Here is a 20,891-nt window from a genome sequence, read left to right as displayed (position 1 = left end):
GAATAATACTCCAAACATTGATGGAATTATCAGTTAACTTTGTGAAACTCTGAAGAAACAAAATATCAGTGATAGTCCCTGGGAAATAAGTACTTCTCTTCCTTAAAAGTATGCAGTTATAAGCTGCACTAATGACATCAGGAAACAAGAAGACTCTCGACATTTGCTATATATTTTATTTAAAGTCAAAATCTAAATCTGCGTGAGACTGTGGAAAGCATTTAACATATTCTAATTCACTCGGTCTTCGTAACAATTCTGCGAAACAGGTGGTTTATGTCCTATTTTACTGACGAGGAGATAGGGTTCAGAGAGAACGTAAGTAATTTGGCCTAAGTCACACACCTAGGAGGTGGCAAGCTTGAGTTCCCAATGTGTATATGTCTAATTCTTAGGTATCTGGCATTCTTCCGTAAGTTGTATTTTTTAGGCTTTAAGGGTAGGTAGGATTCTTTTCTATCGATATTGATGTGTCAGTGACTGAAGAGAAATGACAAAGCTGAGACACACAATTATAACACATATATCATCACAAAGAGGATACAGAATTCCGTGCCTTTTCTGTCCCCTGTTGGTGAGAGCTTGGGTAGAACAGTTCAGATGAGTGACATAAACCTTAACCATTTGATACTTAATTTCCAAGTATTGATTCTTACCTCTTTTCTGCTGCTGAGTTACCTAATGAAGCTGTGGGAGATTAAGTAATGAGTGGACTGTTTAACTAGAAATCAGCAGGCAGGGTGAGATGAAAGCTAAATGCTGGACAAAGGTGATGAACCAGCTAAATGAAAAGTAGAGGGACATTAATTGAATTGACGATGTGACATTCATACTTGCCACTGGGGCTGGGAACTGACTGCAAGCTTTGTCATGTCAGTCCTCTGCTTTCTTAACAATGAGGAAGTCACCACTTAACTTGCTAGCTTTTCAATAATAAATTCTAGGGTCTCCTTTCATGGCAAATATGCTCTTCAGAATTCCATATAAACAAAATAGTTATTTAGATATTGAAAATGTCAGCACAGTACTCTGACTAATGAACTGTGATGTGACTTCGTAAAAGTCAGTATTTGCTACTTTGCTAATTAGCTGTTCTTCGTCTTTTCATACATATATTTATGTATACGTATCGCAAGTGACACAATTTTATGAGGAATAATCTCAAATGTCAGAGAGTGCAATGATTATAGTGGTCGTACCTGGTTGAAACCAATGCATTTCTCAGCCTTAGTTAGTATAATAGTGGTTTTAGAATCATTTCAAGAAATTTGTTTCTGATTGCTCGCAGATCCTTATTATTGTGTCCTTTCAATGTGTGTAATGATGTGGATATTCTTACAAATCTTTTTTTTTTTTTAATCTAAATGTACTCCTGTAAAGGGAATATCACATTATTTGTGGTTTTCTAGGTAATTGAAACCTCAATCATTCTTTAATGTCTTCAGTAGGTTTTCATGTTTCTCAGTTAGAAAGCAAAGAATAAGAGAGAGAGAGTGAGCAAGTTTTGGACATGGCTCATTGTCTGATTTATTTGGATATCTCAACTTTCAAATTAATTGTGGAAGCCGAAATACTAGAAAGTTGATTGCCATTGATTTTTATGTTAGAGGTTTCATCTAAAGCCTCTTTGTAGGCATTGGGAAAAGGAGGCATAATTAATATTAAGCTGATAGTGAATGTTTCTCTTAATTGGTAATTTAAATTAGTGAATTTAAAATTGTTTTTGGAGAGAAGTTTGAAATATACTAGCAAAAAGATGATTGATTTTCATCTCAAGATTTGTCTCACAATTTAAGTTAAATGGTTGTCATTTCTTTGCTTTGCTTAGGTCATTTGTCATTGGAATGTCATTCATGTGACTTCTTTCTTTCTTGTGGAATGTGCCAGTCAAGTATAGTGGAAATTCCCAAGTTTTCATTCTGTTCCTGACACTGGTTCTGTGACTTTGACAACTTTACCAGTTCTCTGGACATCACCTTCTATGAAAGGTTGAGTCCCTGGTCTAAATGACCTGGGATGTCACTCAGAGCTTGTTAATTCAATGACACTGGAAGTAGGACCTTGAAATTCAGTGTAAACATGCTTAGATTTAAGGGAATCTTAGGATTGTCAGTCCCCATTTGAAACTTAGACCCTAATGCTAGTGTCTGAGTTTTCAAAGGGATTAAGGTAGACTATTTCTAATGCCAACCACTTCCTACTTCGTAGTCCTCATTTCACTTAATATTCTTCCAAAGGGATGCCAAGCTCTACTATTGCTGTTCTAGTTTCTCCTCTCAGCAGAGATCTATAGCTGGCTTTCTTTATCTTGCAAATGAATAATGTTAGATATTAAAAATATCCATGCCTTTCTTTCAATTCACTTTTGTAATATGTCACCCCCCCCCCATTTATATCTTGGCAAACTCAGAGCTTCTAATAGAGATGGCAAGTGGGTTCAATTTTTTGTTTACTGATCAGTTGTTACTAAGTGCTGCCTGCCTGAAGTAGCACCTGGAAAGATTCTTAAGGAAAATCTCAGTTTTGTGGGAAAGCATGCTGTATTTGACGTTTGAAATAAAAGTCAACTGATACCAAGTGACATGTATACTATTAGTTACCTATTGTTATAATCTTTAACCTACTTTCCAGTGTCTGATCAATCACTGTGACTTTCTATTTGGCTCGGCTCTCTAAAGTATTTGTTGCTTCCTTTTCCATTCCTGCTGCCAACCTTCTTGTTCAGGAAACTGTATTTTCCCCCAGAATATTAAAATATCCTCTGAACTATTCTCTGTGACTCTAGAATTCACATTTTTGGTCTATTCTTCAGATGTTGTGCAGTTAGCTTCCTAAATAAAGGTTGAATTGTGTGATTTTCCTTTTGTAGAAACTTTCAGTCTTTCTCCTTTTCTCACAAAAGAGAATCCAAGCAGCTTTAACATGGTGTTGAGCGTCTGCCCTCATCCTGGACAGGTATCCATCCCCTGCCAGTCACATCTCAGATACGGACTCTAGCCGAAGTGGAATACTTGCCAGTCTCCAGATCCCTTGTGTAACATCAAAGTTCACTGATCACTCTAACAAATATAATATACTAACAATGAAAATGCTTGAAATATTATGAGAATTACCAAAATGTGACGTGGACACAAAGTGTGAAAATGATGCTGGGGAAATAGCACCGATCGACTTGCTCAACATGGGGTTGCCACAACCTTAAGTTTGTAAAAAAAAGTACAGTATTTGTGAATCACAGTAAAGCAAATCCAAATGAAGTTTGGTATGCCTGTATACCTCACTTGTAGCAACCCCATAATGTTTTACTAGATACCTGAACTGGAATTAATCATTTCTTCCTTTGAGTTCCTACACTGCATTTCTTGTACTTTCATTTTGATATAATTATTTAGGTTTTTTGCATGTTTGTCTCCTTTACCAACTTTGAGTGCATATTTGCCTTATTTTTGATTTTCAAAAACCTGTTTGCTCTGCACATTAGAACATTGTTAATAGATATTTGCTGCCTTATGGACAGATTGGAAGAATGAATCTGGACACACATGCATTTGTTTATGTCTATATTTTTAAAAAAATATTGGTTTCTATATATAGTAAGAACATTAAAGTGACTCATTTTACCAGCACAATTTAATAAAGGCATATAGTTGCTCAGTATTACTTAGTGTATATAAAATATCCCATAAAGTTTTATTTGTGAACAAATGAGAGACAAATAAAAATTTTAAATGAACTGACTTTGCCTCCAAATAACTAAACTAGTTTTAGAAGTAGACACTTCCTACTTTTAAATGGTAGCCGCTGACTTGCTTATTTAATATGGGGTAGAAAATATGCAAAATAGAGAAATAATAGAATTTGTATGTATGAGGAGAGCCTATATAACATATCTAAATAAGCAAATGAGCATATCTGTGACCCAGGGAAGATTTTTGTCTTGGAGAGAGATGTTTCTAGTAAGTTATGTGGTGAACTGATAAAGTACAGCAGCACACGATGGTTTCACTTGGGTAGAATCAAGGGTAAGAAGAACTGTTTGGTGGCTTGGCCTCTTCAAGAAGCAATAGGTTTCTTACCTGCTACTGTACTTTCTGCCAGACCCTGTGTTTTTTTTCGGCCAATTTTAATTTTGTGTCATAAACAGAATTTTAGAAAAGTCTAAATTCAGCTAAAAAAAGTGTTCATGGGAAGATGGAAGAGGAAATAATACTTTCTATAGAAAAGGGGGAGAAAACCCGTACAGAACTTATTTTTATGTGCACAAGTAAAAAATGAGCATATTTACTTAAGTTACTATCTGTAAGTCATGTTGCTCCTTGCTCTTGTCTGGTTAGTTTTGTTGGATGGGCTAAAGAATTTCCGAAGTGCTTGTGATACAGTTGGAGTATCTCAGTGTTCAGTTGATTGTATTTTGCCTAAAATGTTATATCCCACCTGATTACATTGAATCTTTTCGGAGACACTGACTTTAATAGTCGTTCTTACTAGGAAGAAAAAAAAAATTAAAGCTACTTTGTTTCAGTGAGGGCGGGCGGTACATGGATGAATTCGTTTAATACAAGGTGATATGATGACGACTGAGGAACGTTTCTAGCACATGCATAAAAAGCTGTGGTTTAAAAAAATGAAATTATTGGGTGGTTGTATCACTTTCATTTTGGGAGCATGATTTCCACCAGCTATTCTCAACAAGGGTTTATCATCATCAGAATTGCGGAGCATAACAAAGAACACAGTGGACATGGGGAGATGGAGAGGAGAGGGAGTTGAGGGAAACTGGAAGGGGAGATGAACCATGAGAGACTATGAACTCTGAAAAAACAACCAGAGGGTTTTGAAGGGGCGGGGGGCTGGGTGGGAGGTTGAGGAACCAGATGGTGGGTAATAGGGAGGGCACGTACTGCATGGAGCACTGGGTGTGGTGCAAAAACAATGAACACTGTTACGCTGAAAATAAAGAAAAAAAATTGCTTCAGAGATTTTTCAAAGGATGTACGGGGACTCCTGAGAATTCCAGTTTGCTTCCCTCAAGGGAATAAGTCCTCCCCATCATTTTCTCTATCCCCCCATGCCCTGTAGAATTTCTGCTAGTTGAGCCTCAAGCCTTGATCTTGCCTCTTTAATAGGGCTGACTTCTCTGCTTCTGACTGGGTCCAGGCCTGTCTGACTCCTGTGCATGCCACAGCAGACATTCCTTGCCTCTCCCCACCTCACATCTAGCTACCGCCACCCTCCTCCTTCCTGCCATTAATCCTGCACATTGACCTGCTAGAGGCCTGTTCAGAAAGCAAATACCATCATACTTTCACACTCTTGTTTAAAAACCTTTAATTGCCTATGTATTAAGTTCATGAGAACTTTACAAACCCTGACCTAGCTTTTCAGCCTCATCTCTCTTCCTCCATGTACCGCCACCCTCTTCCTCCCCACTGGCTTCTAAAAACTGTCTCCTAAACTCTTAAGTCATTTCAACCCACCTGCATTTCCTGAGAGAACTATGACCGGGAAGCCTCCGTTCTCGTGGGGATAGTTTTGCCTCAGTTTGTTATCTCACTCGATAGACTCCATCTTTCGACTCTACTTTCCCTGATCTTTCGGATAGAACTGATTGTCCCTCCCTTTCTGTCATCTGTAATGAATTTATTACACACATTCCACATTCTGCTGCATATATTTGTTTACAAATTTGTCCCCTTATTAGAATATCCAAGACCTAGGGTCAGGAACCCATGTGTTCATATTAGTCTCCAACACCAAATCCTTTATCTATCACCTGTCACTCAATAACTTGGTCCTTGTTGAATAAACATTTGAAAGAGTATCAGACAACTATTAAATTATAAATTCCTGTAGGACAGGAATTGAGTCTTACTCGCCTTTTTTTTATTTTTAGGATTTTATTTTTTTATTTGACAGAGAAAGAGCACAAAGAAGGGGAACAGTAGGCAGAGGGAGAGGGAGAAGCAGGCTTCCTGCTGAGCAGGGAGCCCCATGTGGGGCTTAATCCTAGGACCCTGGGATCATGACCTGAACTGAAGTCAGATGCTTAACTGACTGAGCCACCCAGGCACCCCTCTTACCTTTGTATCTATTTAGTATCTAGACCAATGTTTTGCATTTGGATAGTATTTGATAATTATTTACTCAATGTATAGTTGAAGAGAGGAAAGTAGAGCATCCCAGATGAATGGGAACTATGACTGGAAGGCATAGGTACAGGGGACAATGTTACATCAATTGATTTGAGGAAAAAATCAGTTGTACAAAGGCAGGTACAAGGAGACATGGGTGAACAATTGCCTATACCTGTTTCATTTCATTATTTTCTAGGATTTATAAAATACTGTAAGCAGCATGGCTTCATAGTTGCTAATGAGGTTTATTTGTTTATTTATTTATTTTCTGGGCCCTAGATGAGAGTTTTTGAGTCAGGGGCAAATTCCTGGTCTAATCATTTGTGACAGGGATAACAGATGCATATTAGAAAATTATTCTCAGTCTCCCTGTCTCCCCTGGTCATTAATGTTTACAAACAAATTTCCTTTCCAGATTAATTCCTTCTCCTTAAACTCTGTTGTTGATTTTCAGATTGTTCTTAAGGACCTTTCGATTGTTCTATGATCAGTGATCCAAAGAAATTACAGAAGATGTTCCTTAATATCTGGAGGACCAGTCAAAACAAAACCCAGCCAGCCTAACCTTACCTTCATAAGCATGTTATTTTTTCTCACTGGCATAGTCTATGCATTGGTTGCTCAAGTCTTAAAGAGAACTGACTCAAGGTAACCTTGCAAGATTTTTTTTTTTTTTTTTTGCAATGTTGAGTCTGAAGACACATTACTTTTTACCCACATAGAAGCAATATGTTGCTCAACAACTGATAGACAAGGACACAAAGAGTGAGAAAACCTAGTCATGTGACCAATATATTTTTGAAGTGGTGTGGAAGGCAGCTACCTCTGAGCTGATGTTGACAGAGTAGGTTAGCCTTCAGCTTTCTACTTGGTGGTGATTTGTGGACCTCTCACGGTCACTAGCTTTTGGTGTTTGAACAAGTGATTGTCACCTGCAAACATGCTTCATGCAATGACTCTGGGAGAAGTAATAAACCCTGAAAATTATTTAAAATCTGTGCAAGGTCATTTCCCATCTAGCTGTTAGCAAGTTAGCTGAAAGCAGCTGTTGCTTTTAGAGCAGGCGGGAGGAGGAATTGAGGAAAATGATGATACATAGTCTCAAGTGTTGTAAAGTAGTAAGGGAAATGGTGTAATAAAGAGCAGAGCACAAGTTTAGAGACTGAAATATCTGGATTTAAACTGCAGCTCCATATATTGTCAACTAAGTTTAGATAAATTAATCTCTCTCTGCTTTGGTTTATAAATGAGGAGAGAAGTTCTTTTTCGTATAGCTGCTGTGAAGATTGTATGGCATAAAATCATTAAAGTATATAGAAAGTTCTTATCACTTAGCAAGGACCCCCCCCCTTTTTTTTTAAAGATTTTATTTATTTATTTGACAGACAGAGATCACAAGTAGGCAGACAGACAGGCAGAGAGAGAGAGGAAGGGAAGCAGGCTCCCCGCTGAGCAGACTGCCAGATGCGGGGCTGGATCCCAGGACCCTGGGATCATGACCTGAACTGAAGGCAGAGGCTTTAACCCACTGAGCCATCCAGGTGGCCCCCCCTTTTTTAAAATTTTATTTATTTAATTGTCAGAGAGAGCACAAGCAGGGGGAACAGCAGGCAGAGGGAGAAGGAGAAACAGACTTGCCCTGAGCAGGGAGCTGGATGTGGGGCTCCATCCCAGAATCCTGAAATCATGGCTTGAGCAGAAGGCAGACGCTTAACCGACCGAGCCACCCAGGCACCCCAAGGAACTCTTATTTTTATACTGGCATTCAGTAGGAATAGTTGGAAAACAGTGGATTACCTCATGAAAATAGCAAAGACTCTCTAAAAAAAACAAAACAAAACAAAAAAACCTTAAGTTTTAGAAAAGTGCTACATGCTCATGTAAAAACACACTTACACATAGGTGCACACGTGCACACACACACACACACACATACACACACACGCAAAACCAAACAGCATTGGAAAGAACAAAGGAGAATGCACAAATCACTCCAGATTCTACTCCATGATAAAGCATATCAGCCAGAGCATATTTCTTTGTGCCTTTATTACGATGTATTTAAGGGGCGCCTGGATGGCTCAGTGGGTTAAGCCTCTGCGTTTGGCTCAGGTCATGATCTCAGGGTCTTGGGATAGAGCCCGGCATCAGGCTCTCTGCTTAGCAAGGAGCCTGCTTCCCCTTCTCTCTCTGCCTGCCTCTCTGCTTACTTGTGATCTCTCTCTCTGTGAAATAAATAAATAAAATCTTAAATAAAAAAGGCATATTTAAGGCATATATCCGTTAATATCCATGTTATGATGACTTCGACAAGATAGTGGTCCAGTTTGTTCTTGGATTTTCCCTTCTGGATATAAATACTTGAACCTGACTTCCTTCCTACAAGCATGGCGCCCTGTGCCTAAAGAGCAGGAACTCAGAGCATGCATTTCTAAGTGAATGACCTCAGCTGCCATCCCAGTTGACCCCCTTTTCCTTCTCTGCCACCTGCACAGAGTCTTCTCTGCTATTGTTATAATTCTGTTGTTAAGGGACCACTGGGAAGTTGCAGTGTGCTTTTCACTGCAGGACCTGGCATGTGGTCTTGCTGCCTGTTTGACCCTGGAGTCCTGTACCTTGCCTAATGGTGCTGGACTCTGTTGATTTGTCAGGGCTTTGTTGTTCTGTTCTTGCTTTAGTTCTTTCCAAAGGGTCTGTTACATTCCTAACTCTGGGTTCGATAAAACATCGCCATATTTTCATCATGCATTTCCCTCTTTTGTGTCACTTAGAACTAAATGAGCCATAATTCATGCAACGAATATTTATCTGTATCACAGAACAATATCTTATTTATTTTATTTGCATGTCACTCATTACTATTGAGTATGAATTTCATTTAATACGTTCAGTGAGTAAATGCCTATTCCCTTCTTTAGCCCATTATTTAGAGAATGCTTTGCATATTTATAGCTTTAACATTTTATCCAATATATATGTAACAAATGTATTTTAATTACTGGATCATCTCTGTATGGAAGTTTAAAATGCATTCATTATCAAATAAGTTAATCCTTTCTCTGAGCTTTGTGTAAAACTTAGAAAGTATTCTGCATGCCAAGATTTAAAAAATAGTGTGTTACATTTTTTTCCCCGTCTTTTCTAATTGATTCTGGCTGATGTTTTATTTTCCATGATTTACTTTAAAATATTTCAGCAGAGACAGTACCATAGTGTGTGTTAACTGTAGAGTTAAATCTAAAATATCTTAGTCAGAAGTGCATATTTAGATGGGATCCATTAGCATGTGAAATTAATCAGAAGTCCACACTCCAGAAATGTCTACTCTGGACTGTCATACTATCTTTATCTGGTCAACACCAGAGGATTTTGTAATTACTATGGATGACAGAAATGGCTTTTTTTTTTTTTTTTAAACTGGAGAAGTGTATAGTGATCAGATTTGTAGACTGACCACTTTATGCTAGATGATTATAATAAAAATGACAGACAATAATAAGCACTGGAGAGGATATGGAGAAACTGGAACCTCCATTCGTTGCTGGTGGGAATGTAAAGTGGTACGGCCACTTCGAAAAAGAGCTTGGCAGTTCTCCAAATGTTAAAAATAGAGTTACCCTATAAGCTAGAAATTCCACTCCTCAGTATGTAGTTATGAGAAATGAAATCATGTGTCCACACAAAAACTCAAATGCAAGTGTTCATGGCAGCATTATTGTTAATAGCCAAAAGTGGAAACAGCCCAAATGTGTATTATCTAATGAGCCCATGTAGTATATCTGTACAATGGAATATAGTTTGACGTTAAAAAGGAATAAATCACTGACACTTGCTACAGCATGGATGAGCCTTAGAAACATTAGGCTGAGTGAAATACACTAGTTACAGAAGACCGTGTATTCTATGATTCCATTTATATGAAATGTCCAGAATTACCAAACACTTGGAGACAGAAAGTGGATTAGTGGTTACCAGAGGCTGTGGAAGGTGGAATAGGGACTGACTACTAATGGGTAGAGGTTTTTTGAGGGGTGTGGGTGTGGGTGGTGTCAGTGTTTTGACATTAGATAGTAATGATGATTGCACAACTCCGTGAACTATACTATAAACCACTGAATAGTACACTTTGAATGGTGACACTTTCAGTACGGGAATTACATCTGAGTAAAGCTGTTATAAAAGAAAGATATGTATATTACATACCTGGTCAATCCTGTGATTCTGCCATTTGTAGTGGTGCTCTAGGCCTAACAATTCCTTGGTCACAGGCTCAGAATGCCTAGAGGATTCTCTAGACTGATTTGACCAGAAGGGTAGATGAATCTTGCTACCAGGATATTATCACATATGCCTTAGGGTGCTGTTTAGAATGTCTGAAAGTGGCAGAGAGCCAGAACTTGTAAACGTGTAAAGCATATTGTGTGATTGCTTTGAGTCCCACTTAGTAACAAGTGTTTTGGGGGCAGAATTTGGTCTGAGACTTGGTAGCACGGTTGTAGTATACTGTAAGCGCTGTAAAGCCTGCCTGTTACTTCAGTAGCTGAAGGCAACAGGTAACTACCAAAAAGTCCACAAGGGATAGGAGAATTATTAACAGTTGATACCTGGGACAATTATTGACTTTTATGTATTCATCATGCCCCCAATTGCTTTACTGAATTATCTTATTAATTTTGAAAGATTTTATTAATTAATTCTCTTGTTTTTTCCCCTAGGTACCAAATTAAATCTGCACGTAATAATAATTTACAAAACTATGTCTCATTTTCACTTTGTCTCTTATTCCCCAGAGCTTCTAAAGTGATGCATGATAACAGTAGTTGCCGTACATTTCATTTTGTTCTCAGGAATAGAGACAGTCAGTATAACCAATACAAAAATAAAAAATCAAAATCAAAATTGTAAGTCAATAAAAAAATTACAGAAATGTTCCGTAAGCACTTACTGTTCTTGTGACTTTCAACACTTCATTTAACATCTCTGAATATTGTTATCTCCTCTGCAGTATGGAGCCTGAGAATAATTGCTACTTTTTTAAGGATTGTGTTGAGGGTTAAATGAAATGATTTATTTAAAATGCTCAGCATAGAGCCTGGCACCTTGCTCCTTAAAAAAACAACAGGTGGGGGCTCCTGAGTGGCTCAGTGGGTTAAAGCCACTGCCTTCAGCTCAGGTCATGATCCCAGGGTCCTGGGATCGAGCCCCGCATCAGGCTCTCTGCTCAGCAGGGAGCCTGCTTCCTCCTCTCTCTCTCTGCCTGCCTCTCTGCCTACTTGAAATCTCTGTCTGTCAAATAAATAAATAAAATATTAAAAAAAAAAAACAACAGGTGCAGAATTTGTGATACAGGTTCAAGCTGGGTATGATAGGGCCCACAGGAGGGAGTAATCAGTGCTACCTTCCCAGAGCACGGCAGTGGGAAGAGGCTGGGAGAGCAGTTGACATGCCCCACCAGGAAGGAGGTCGGTGAGGAAATTTCGGGAAAGGGGATGCTGTGGTTAAAACATGAGTACAGAAATGTGAGGCAAAAAGTCTGAAATGTCAGGCGCCTGGGTGGCTCAGGGGGTTAAAGCCTCTGCCTTCAGCTCAGGTCATGATCCCAGAGTCCTGGGATCGAGCCCCGCATCGGGCTCTCTGCTCCGCAGGGAGCCTGTTTCCTCCCCTCTCTCTGCCTGCCTCTCTGCCTAGTTGTGGTTTCTCTCTGTCAAATAAATAAAATATTAAAAAAAAAAAAGTCTGAAATGCCTGGAGCAGAGTCTATGATGTGGAAGATGGATAGAGGCGCGGCTGGAGGTAAAGCTACGGTCAGAATGCGCCGGTATTTAGTGCTCCCTTAAGGAGTTTGGAATTTCTTTAGGTCATGAGTTTTATGCAACGGGGCCATTTGCTTAGGTTTTCCTACATCTCTACAGTATCTCTACTGCTCTTGGAGGCATCTTGAATGAACTGGGACCCAGGAAGCAGGAGGGTCACTTAAGAGCTCAAAGTCTGGGAAGTAGTTGGGACTTGGACACAGAAGCAAAGGTGGAGGGAAGTGACAGGGAGAGAGGAACAGGGAGACGAGGGATTGGGCAGGATGATTCTGGAGTCTGGCTTGGAAGAGAGAGAGAAAGGTGGGTTAGACCACGTTGCTGTGTGTGGATCCCACAGCTGTTGTAACAAATGACCACCAACTTGTTGGCTTGCAACAACAGAAGTTTACTCTCTCACAGCTCTGGAGGCCAGAAGAGTGAAGTCAGTAGCAGAAACCGAGCTGCTGGCCAGGCTGCTCTCCCTCTGGGGCTGTGATGGAGAATGTGTTGCTTGCCTTTTCCAACTTCTGGTGGCTGCCGGCATGCCTTGGCTTGTGGCTGCATCCCTTCGGTCTCCAAGGCCAGATTCTTCTCATTTCTCTCTGCTTTGTTCATGTCATTGTCTCTAGTCTGTGTCAAATCTGCCTCTGGCTGCTTCTTATAAGGATATATATGATTGGGTTTGGGGCTCCCCCACATTATCCAGGATAATGCCCTCATCTCAGGATCCATAATTTAATCACATCTGCACAGAACTTTTTTTCCCCCTAATAAGGTCACATTTAAGTCCTAGGGGTGAGGACTTTCCTGATACGTTTGGGAGGGGGCATTATTCTGCCTTCTGTGGTTGTCACTTACTGAGATACCGAATGGAGCTGCAAGGTTGGGGAATCTATAATGAGATTAGTTTTGTACATGAATTTTTGGTTTTTAAGAAGCCCTATATCCTGTTCTCAGTGTCTTTTTATCCTGTCCGTTTTTGTTAAATGTTATGTTATCTCTTTCCAGCTTAAAGCAGGGATTGCGTTTTGTACCTTTTTCTGAAAGCTTGTTATTACCCTGGGTTAACCTTACATTACAGCAAACCGGTGGGTTCTTCTACTTACCTTGGCTCAGGCAAACCAGAGCTCTGACGATTCATGTTCTGAAAAATCCTTGGTTTTCTTTTAAGTGATTTCCAAGAATATCAATCATACTGAATGCCTTCAGAGAGCCATAAAGGTTTTCACTGTTAATGATCTGCCCCTATAATATCTTTTAATATCTAAACTGAGTTCAACCCGTGCAAGGATTGAAAATGTGTTTCTGGGGCGCCTGGGTGGTTCGGTCAGTTGAGCGGCTGCCTGTGGCTGGGGTCCTATCCTGGGTTCCTGGGATGGACCCCTGAAGCAGGCTCCCTGCTGAGCGGGGAGTGTGCCTCTCCTTCTCCCTGCCACCCCCACCCTGTTTGTGCTCTCTTTTTCAAATAAATAAATAAAATCTATAAATAAGATTTTAATATATATATATATATATATATTTTTTTTTTTATCACCGATACTTCCAGCTCTTCAGTGCTATTGTATAAATACTCTGAACAGCCAGTTTTGGCAAAACTGAAGAACAACCTAAAATTTATTTCCAGTTTTTGTGGGGTAATGTGTTTCCTGTATGATAGAGTTCTCCTTGGTTGCTCAGGCTACGAGAGGCAGCTATTGAGCTGAATTTGTAGTCTATTTGCACAACTTCAGACCTGAAGGTCTATTCTTATTTTCTTGAAAGCCAGATAATCTTGTTAAGTACTTTCCAATGACCCTATCCTTCAGAATTACTTGGTATCTTAGATTCTAGCTGACTTCGACTTTTCAGTAAGCTTCAGTTTCAAAATACTTCATTTTTTCATTTCTGAAAGCTTTACTTTCTGCCTATGCATAATCTGTTTCCCCTTTGTTATAGAAATTGCAGTTTCAGGTAAAATGTTTTTTTTTCCCTTAAATTTCTGTGCTAAATTCCCAGAGATAATATTTATTCAGTGAATGATAATAATAATAAAAAAGATTGAATACATGAGTCAAAGATGATTAAATATTACATTCAAATCACTTCAAAGATGGGATAAATTTCCTTTCAGTTGCTCAAAAAGGTTTGATTTCCTTGTCTTTATATATAGATATATATAAACCTCTGAAAACCATTTTGTGTGTGTGTGCATTAAAAAAATATGTATACATATATCCCCCCAGAACTTCCTCATTCTAGTGTAAAAGACAATATAATGCCCAAAGGAAGAGCCCTGGTATAGTGACATGGGGCATGTTTATGATGCTAGTAAAGGAGTCACTCTGTGTTTTTTCAGTTAATGGATTACTTATTAGGGCAAAGGCCCCAAATGCCACCTCTTCTGTTCTTTTTTTCATAATAAGACACCTCACCATATCTACAATGAAAAAAGGAGGTGCTTCTGACTGGATACTAAAACCATTCATTCGTCCAGAGGCTGCTTCTTGAGCCTTCTTCTGAGCTGGGTTCCCGCCTGCCTCAGCCCTGCTTCATAGAGCCTTCGCAGAAAGTCAGCGATGCCCAGACTGTGCTGAAGAACAGTAAATAAAAGGCTCCCAATAGTTTCTTAGATTTTAGTCAAACCCAGAATCATTCTGGGTTTGACTAAATTCAATCATATAGAACAATTTTGAGGGGGAGACTGTATGGTGCAGGGCTGTGGTTCTCTGTCCACTTGTGGACAGTTTATGCTGGGCTCTGTAAAATGGTGAAGCATTCTTCAGCGCTGTAGGCTCTGTTTTTGCTCCTGTGGAAAATGAAATGGGACTGTATCTTATTTGGCTCGGTTTGTAACCTTTTTTTGTTCTTATGAGACATGAAATCAAACTGTTCCCACTGGGCATTGGCCACAGGTAAAGGTGCTTTTTAGAACTCACTCCTGTCTTTAATTTGAAGATTTGTTCCCTAAAACAACTCTCGTGTTTGTTTTGTTTAATTAGCACTTTAAAAGGTCACAGATAATAACATTGTTTTTACTGTGAAATTATTAAAAAATTCATAATACATATCAAATAGGCTTTCTTCTCCAAATTGCATTTGTGTGAGGATAATGGTATTTGTTTCCCTTTTAAAGAATTAAAAAAAAATTCAATATTTACCACACTTTCGAAGAAGAATATTTATTTGATGATTTCATCTAATGAGCGGAAAAGACAGCAGCAGGCTCACAACTCTTAGGTTAACTCACTTAACAGATCACTTTTACCTTAATAGGTCATGTTATTGTATGCTCACCGTAGACATGAAGAGTGAGAAGCTTTAGTAGTCCACTCACAAAGCTTCATTGTATATAAATATAATGGAGAAGAACACTTGAACTTTTTAAAAATAAGTTACTTATTTAATATTCATTTGTTAAGTTTTAATTATATATACTACCTATAAATTGGTTTTTTTTTCTCTAGTATATTTTAAAAAATAGTTTGGATAAGAGCTAACTATTGTACCTGATCTTTCTAAACATTGTATCTTAATTAATCTGACTCTGTTTTTAGGTTACTGTTCTTTCTCCCCATAACAGCTGTTTTATATACAGTCCAATATTGCTATTTAGGTGTTTTTGTTTTTGTTTTTGAGAGGGAGAGAGAGAGAGAGAATCTTAAGCAGACTCCATGCCTAGTGTGGAGCCTAACGCCAGGCTTGGTCTCACAACCATGAGATCATGACCTGGGCTGAAATCAAGTTAGACACTTAACTGGCTTGAGCCACCCAGGCGCCCCTGTTATTTAGTTATTTTTGTGACTTTTTCTACCTAGTACAATTCAGGCTTCTTCAAGTAAGCGAGCATGTCTTTGGTATATATTCTGTCTTCGGTAGTGTTTAAATAGGTCTTGGGCATAGAGTATTTGCTTAAAAAATACTTGCAGAATTACACTGAAGTTTAAAGGGAATTGCTCTTTTCCAGTTAGAGAAAGACGAGTCTTTAGCTGAGAGGTCATTTTAAGGGCGAACTGACTGCTCAGTATGGGTCTTGCAATGGGAATTAAATCTATAATGACCAAGAAAACTAATATTTATGTGGGCCATTCAGTGTAGTTCTGTGCTAATAATGGTATGAGAACTATCTTAAAATCAGAAGGTAATTTGGGCATAAAATCAGAACATGCGGGGTTAAAGGATGAGCTAAAGGACTATTGTCATCGGGGAGGGTAGCTTGATGCATCAGTCTATTGTAAGTGTTACAAGGGATCAATACCTATGAGGATTAAATGGTTAAGGGGGAAGTCAGGGAAGCCTTTCTCCTGGCTGGTCCTGGAAAGGTGTTACTAATTCTTGCTTTATCTAGTCTCCTATTTCAGGTTTCCTGCAAAATACCCCTCTTCCGTTAACCTGGTATTCCTTCATCAGGTTAGCATTTAATTGATTGTGCCTCAGCTTTAGTGATGCTATTTCAGTTGTATTCTTTTAAGTCCAGGAATTTTAATTGAAATTTGAGGATGAGTGGTTACTAGAACAACTCGGGCAATTCACAGATTATAATTTTGATTAAGTTACTTCTCATGGAAGTTTTCTTACTCATATACTCTATTTTGCCATAATTTCTTTTCAGGACTTTGCTCTCTTCCTTGTTTTGGCTACATCTGGATTTACAGAATAGGAAAATATATTCAGGATTTTTAACCCTGTGTTGAAGTGCACCCTCACATTATAAACTTGCAGGCATAAAATTACAGGCATCCTGGCTCAAGGAAATGGCACCTCTATGGAAAGAAGTGTCAGTTTCCCACATGAAAGCTAATTAGTGGTGTGTATTTGTTCATGTGTGTGTGTATTATTATTATTATTATTTTTTACAGTGCCTCATATAGGAAGCAAAGATATTTTTCTGTGAATAAATACAGTTACGCTTGGTCTCTATTCTATTTGTCTCCATTCTATAGTCAGGATTGCTCTTCATATTGGTCTTGGGACAGAAACTTATTTTATTTTATGCTCTAGTGGCTTAACCAGTAGGTATAATGTGGGGGCCTTTCATATTTCCAACACTCACAGGTGAATAAGTTGTTTCTTCTGGACTTCCCCGGACACTATGTCTGGAGCATTTCTCCAGCTGGAGTATATCTCCAGCATTTTGTGAAGAACAGAGAAGTCAAATTCAGAAGGGCTGATTGCACTGGCTGATACTGGGCTGTGCGTGTTCTTACTCCTTCATTCAGTGTCTCCAAGCCTCAGCTTAGTTTCTTGATTATAAAACAGCCTTCACAATAAGACCTGTCTTGTTTTACTTAATGTGAATGTGCTTTATTTTTAATAGGATTTGAAAAGGTAAAAACCTTTATTTCTACACCAACCCAAACTTTATGATGAATTTTGATAATCACTGGTCTTTTATAGTATACACACACACCCACACACACACTATTTAAATATACTTGGCTTTCCAAACTTTTGAAATTGTATATGTTTGAATTTTATTGATGAAATTTATTGTCAAAGAGCATTGGGAAAGTTAAATTGCTAATTTAAGGGGCTAATTTTAAAGAGATTATGGAGTTCTATTTATCATGTAAAGGATCTAAGATTTTTTTGTTTCTCTGTTTATTTTTTACCTTACCATGTATATTATGGATCATAATGGTCAGAAAAAACAATGTGACCTATAGAGACTGGGGTTAAAAATATTAATTTTTTAGTTGCTAGGTATCCATTATTTTATATTTGGGGCTAAAGGTTGTAGTTTTTATTGTTTGTTTGTTTGTTTTTTTAAGAGATAAAAAGGCACTGAAATCACATTATTTTCTTTTAACTATGTGAATGACATGGTTCTTGAGTCCCAACCACGTTGCAATATTTTTTTGCACTGTCATCTCTCTTACATTATCATGAACTCTGAAAGAAAGAGCTGAATTATGTTTTTTAAGGACACTAATGAGCAAAAGGCTGGAGATACAGGAAGGGCTGAGGAACTTCCACTTAAGTGGAGAACCACCTTTGTAAATATGTATCACAGTGATTTTTCAAGTGGAAATGTTTTAATTTACTATTTGCTAACCATTGCTGCAGTCACGATGTCTGCTTACGGTACAGAAGGATTATTTTAATTTGATTTCTGTCTAGTGGTCTTTGAAGCTGACTTAATTCCAAATATAAATATGTCTGATATTTTCTCTTCTTTTTAGGACGATTTCAAGACATAATGTCATTTTGTTTTGTTTTGTTTTGTTTTGTTTGGTCTGTGCTGTGCTGTTCTGTTGACTTTATTTTTATTTTCTTATTGTACAGTGATTCCATGGAAGCAGTAACTTTTGAGAACCTGAAATAGAGGATATTACATTGATATTTAAGATGGCCTTTTCAGGGGCGCCTGGGTGTCCCAGTGGGTTAAAGCCTCTGCCTTTGGCTCAGGTCATGATCCCAGAGTCCTGGGATTGAGCCCCGCATCGGGCTCTCTGTTCAGCAAGGAGCCCGCTTCCCCCTCTCTCTCTGCCTGCTTCTCTGCCTACTTGTGGTCTCTGTCTGTCAAATAAATAAATAAAATCTTTAAAAAAAAAAAAAAAGATGGCCTTTTCAGATACCATGGACAGTACAGATAAATGCACAGAAGTAGTGGTCCTGGGTGGAAGAGTAAGACGGTTTAAACATGAGATTTTTAGTATAAGTATTAAGCATAAAAATGTAATGTGTTCTTACAGTTATTACCAATTAAGAAAGGATGAATAAAAAGGACAAATATAACTTTTGGTACATTCAAGTCATCATTCTAGGTAGCCAGATTTTTTCATACAGGAGTATAGCTTCAAATTACTGTTTTTAGGAAAATAATCTATTTTAGATGGGAATTTTTCTAATTTGTCTTATTAATCAGGGCATACTGAATTAATTTTTTTTTGATTACTCAGGGTTATTGTTACAAGCATAAAGTACGGGACTGCATTACTACCACTGAAGATACGCAGGATAGCCCAATACCAGAGGAATCCAGACTTTCACAGTTTCTGATTTTCCATTTTCATTCTGGTTTAGATACAGAAATATCTGTAAATAAGAATAAATAGATGCTAATAATGGCTTTGTCCACCTTTTAATTTTTTTCTTCCACTGAAAAATTCTTTGGTAGAGATCTGGATGTTCATCTTAAATTCCCAGACCAGAGTAGCAACATAAAGCTCCTCCGATCTGCTGTGACAAGGTGACAGTGTCAACAGGTGGTGCTTCACTGTTGCCTTCTAATTTTGTGTTCTCGTATGATCACGTGCTCTGAATCCCAAACAATTTTGCATCAGTCACAACTCATGATTCAATTTAGGAAGCATTTCTGACCATCTGTATACTGATTAATGGAGGGATAGAAGGAAACTTGGAACAGTTACATCTCTCAGATTTTTATCTTCAAATGTGGAGACTCTTGTCATTGACCAGCTGCAATACAAGGCTGAGCAAATAGGCCTCCCTCACCCCTGCATCCTGAACTTTGAATACACAAGCTGAGGGTTTTGGGGGGGAGCATGGAGGGGATGGGTGAGCCTGGTGGTGGGTATTAAGGAGCGCACGTATTGCATGGAGCACTGGGTGTGGTGCATAAACAATGACTCTTGGAACACTGAAAAAATAAAATTAATAATAATTTTTTACAAGAAACTGCAAAAAAATAAGTACAAGCACGTATTTAGCAAATTTTCATTTAGTCATGTACATCCATACATAATATACATATATAACACATAATACATAATGCAGACATATATCACAGATATAATATATGTGTACATATATGTTACATATATAATATGTAAAAATTTATATATTTGTTTACATTTATGTATTTACATAAATATTTTGGCCTTATATTCATCTGACATTTTCTTTCATTCAACAGAAATCTTCTTGACAGAGACACATTCTCTAAATCTGATCCAAGTAAGTATCTGTTATTTGCTTTTTGAAGCAGTCTGTGTATTTTTTTTTACTTGATTTTGCAAAAATTGTATGAAACTTACAGTTCTTGTTTAAATAATTGTTTTAAAGCACAGAAAGCAAGACAGGGGATGGTGTCAATCCTTGCATTCTCATCTACCTGGGCAGTAGTCTGGCTAAAGAGAAGGAGTTGCTTAGCACTTTGAGAATAAGATGAAAATGCAGATGTAAGACAATTCACTTTGAAATTAAAACCTCATGGTACGGCTGTATGATAGAAATTGTATTTGAAAGGTGACCATTTTTAAGTGATTTGTCCCACAGTAATACTTTTCCTTCTTTTTTGTAAATAAAAGAAGTATGTAAAGTCATGCTTAACCAAGTGAAACATGTAACATCATCTTGGATGAACTGAAATTTTGATTCCTAATAATGTATATTAAAAAATTGGAGATAACTTGTAAAATGAAAAAGACAGTTTAAATTAGAAAACAGCAACATTACTGTATAAATCAGCAAGTTTTTCCAAATCTTGAAATAGTTAGAAATTTATATCCTGTACCTCTCCATCTCTACAAATACAGGACGGATGTGATTTAGGGGGAGGTTTTGTGAGATGTTAGAATTTTTCTTTTTTTTTTTAAAAATATTTTATTTATTTGACAGAGAGAAATCACAACTAGGCAGAGAGGCAGGCAGAGAGAGAGGAAGAAGCAGGCTCCCTGCGGAGCAGAGAGCCCGACGTGGGGCTCGATCCCAGGACCTTGGGATCATGACCTGAGCCGAAGGCAGAGGCTTTAACCCACTGAGCCACCCAGGCGCCCCAAGATGTTAGAATTTTTCAAGTAGTCATTGGGGAAAAGGCATTAAAATGTGGGTATTAAAAGTTCCTAGGGCTCACTTAACAGATAAGTGGGACTTTTATTTTTAATCCCTTAATCTTTACTCCAAACCCTTCATTTCTCTTTTTGTGACTTCCTTTTGTGGTTGACAAGATTTCTTACCTGTTTATAGCTATCGAGGTTGGGAGTTGCAAATGTTAAATACAGAAGATGATATGCTCCAGATTGTC

At 38.1% G+C, this 20,891-nt stretch overlaps 1 protein-coding gene across 1 annotated transcript in view; it reads left to right on the top strand.

Annotated features, from left to right (window-relative positions):
• CPNE8 (copine 8) overlaps positions 1 to 20,891 on the top strand; it is a 220,448-nt gene that overhangs the window by 7,574 nt on the left and 191,983 nt on the right. Inside the window, exon 2 of the mRNA XM_046013749.1 lies at positions 19,782 to 19,822. Within this exon, the coding sequence (XP_045869705.1) occupies positions 19,782 to 19,822 (41 nt within the window). The remainder of the gene's footprint in view (positions 1 to 19,781; positions 19,823 to 20,891) is intronic.

Source organism: Meles meles, chromosome 7, assembly GCF_922984935.1.
Source record: "Meles meles chromosome 7, mMelMel3.1 paternal haplotype, whole genome shotgun sequence".
Taxonomy (NCBI): domain Eukaryota; kingdom Metazoa; phylum Chordata; class Mammalia; order Carnivora; family Mustelidae; genus Meles; species Meles meles.
This window is presented reverse-complemented; position numbering and strand designations above follow the sequence as displayed.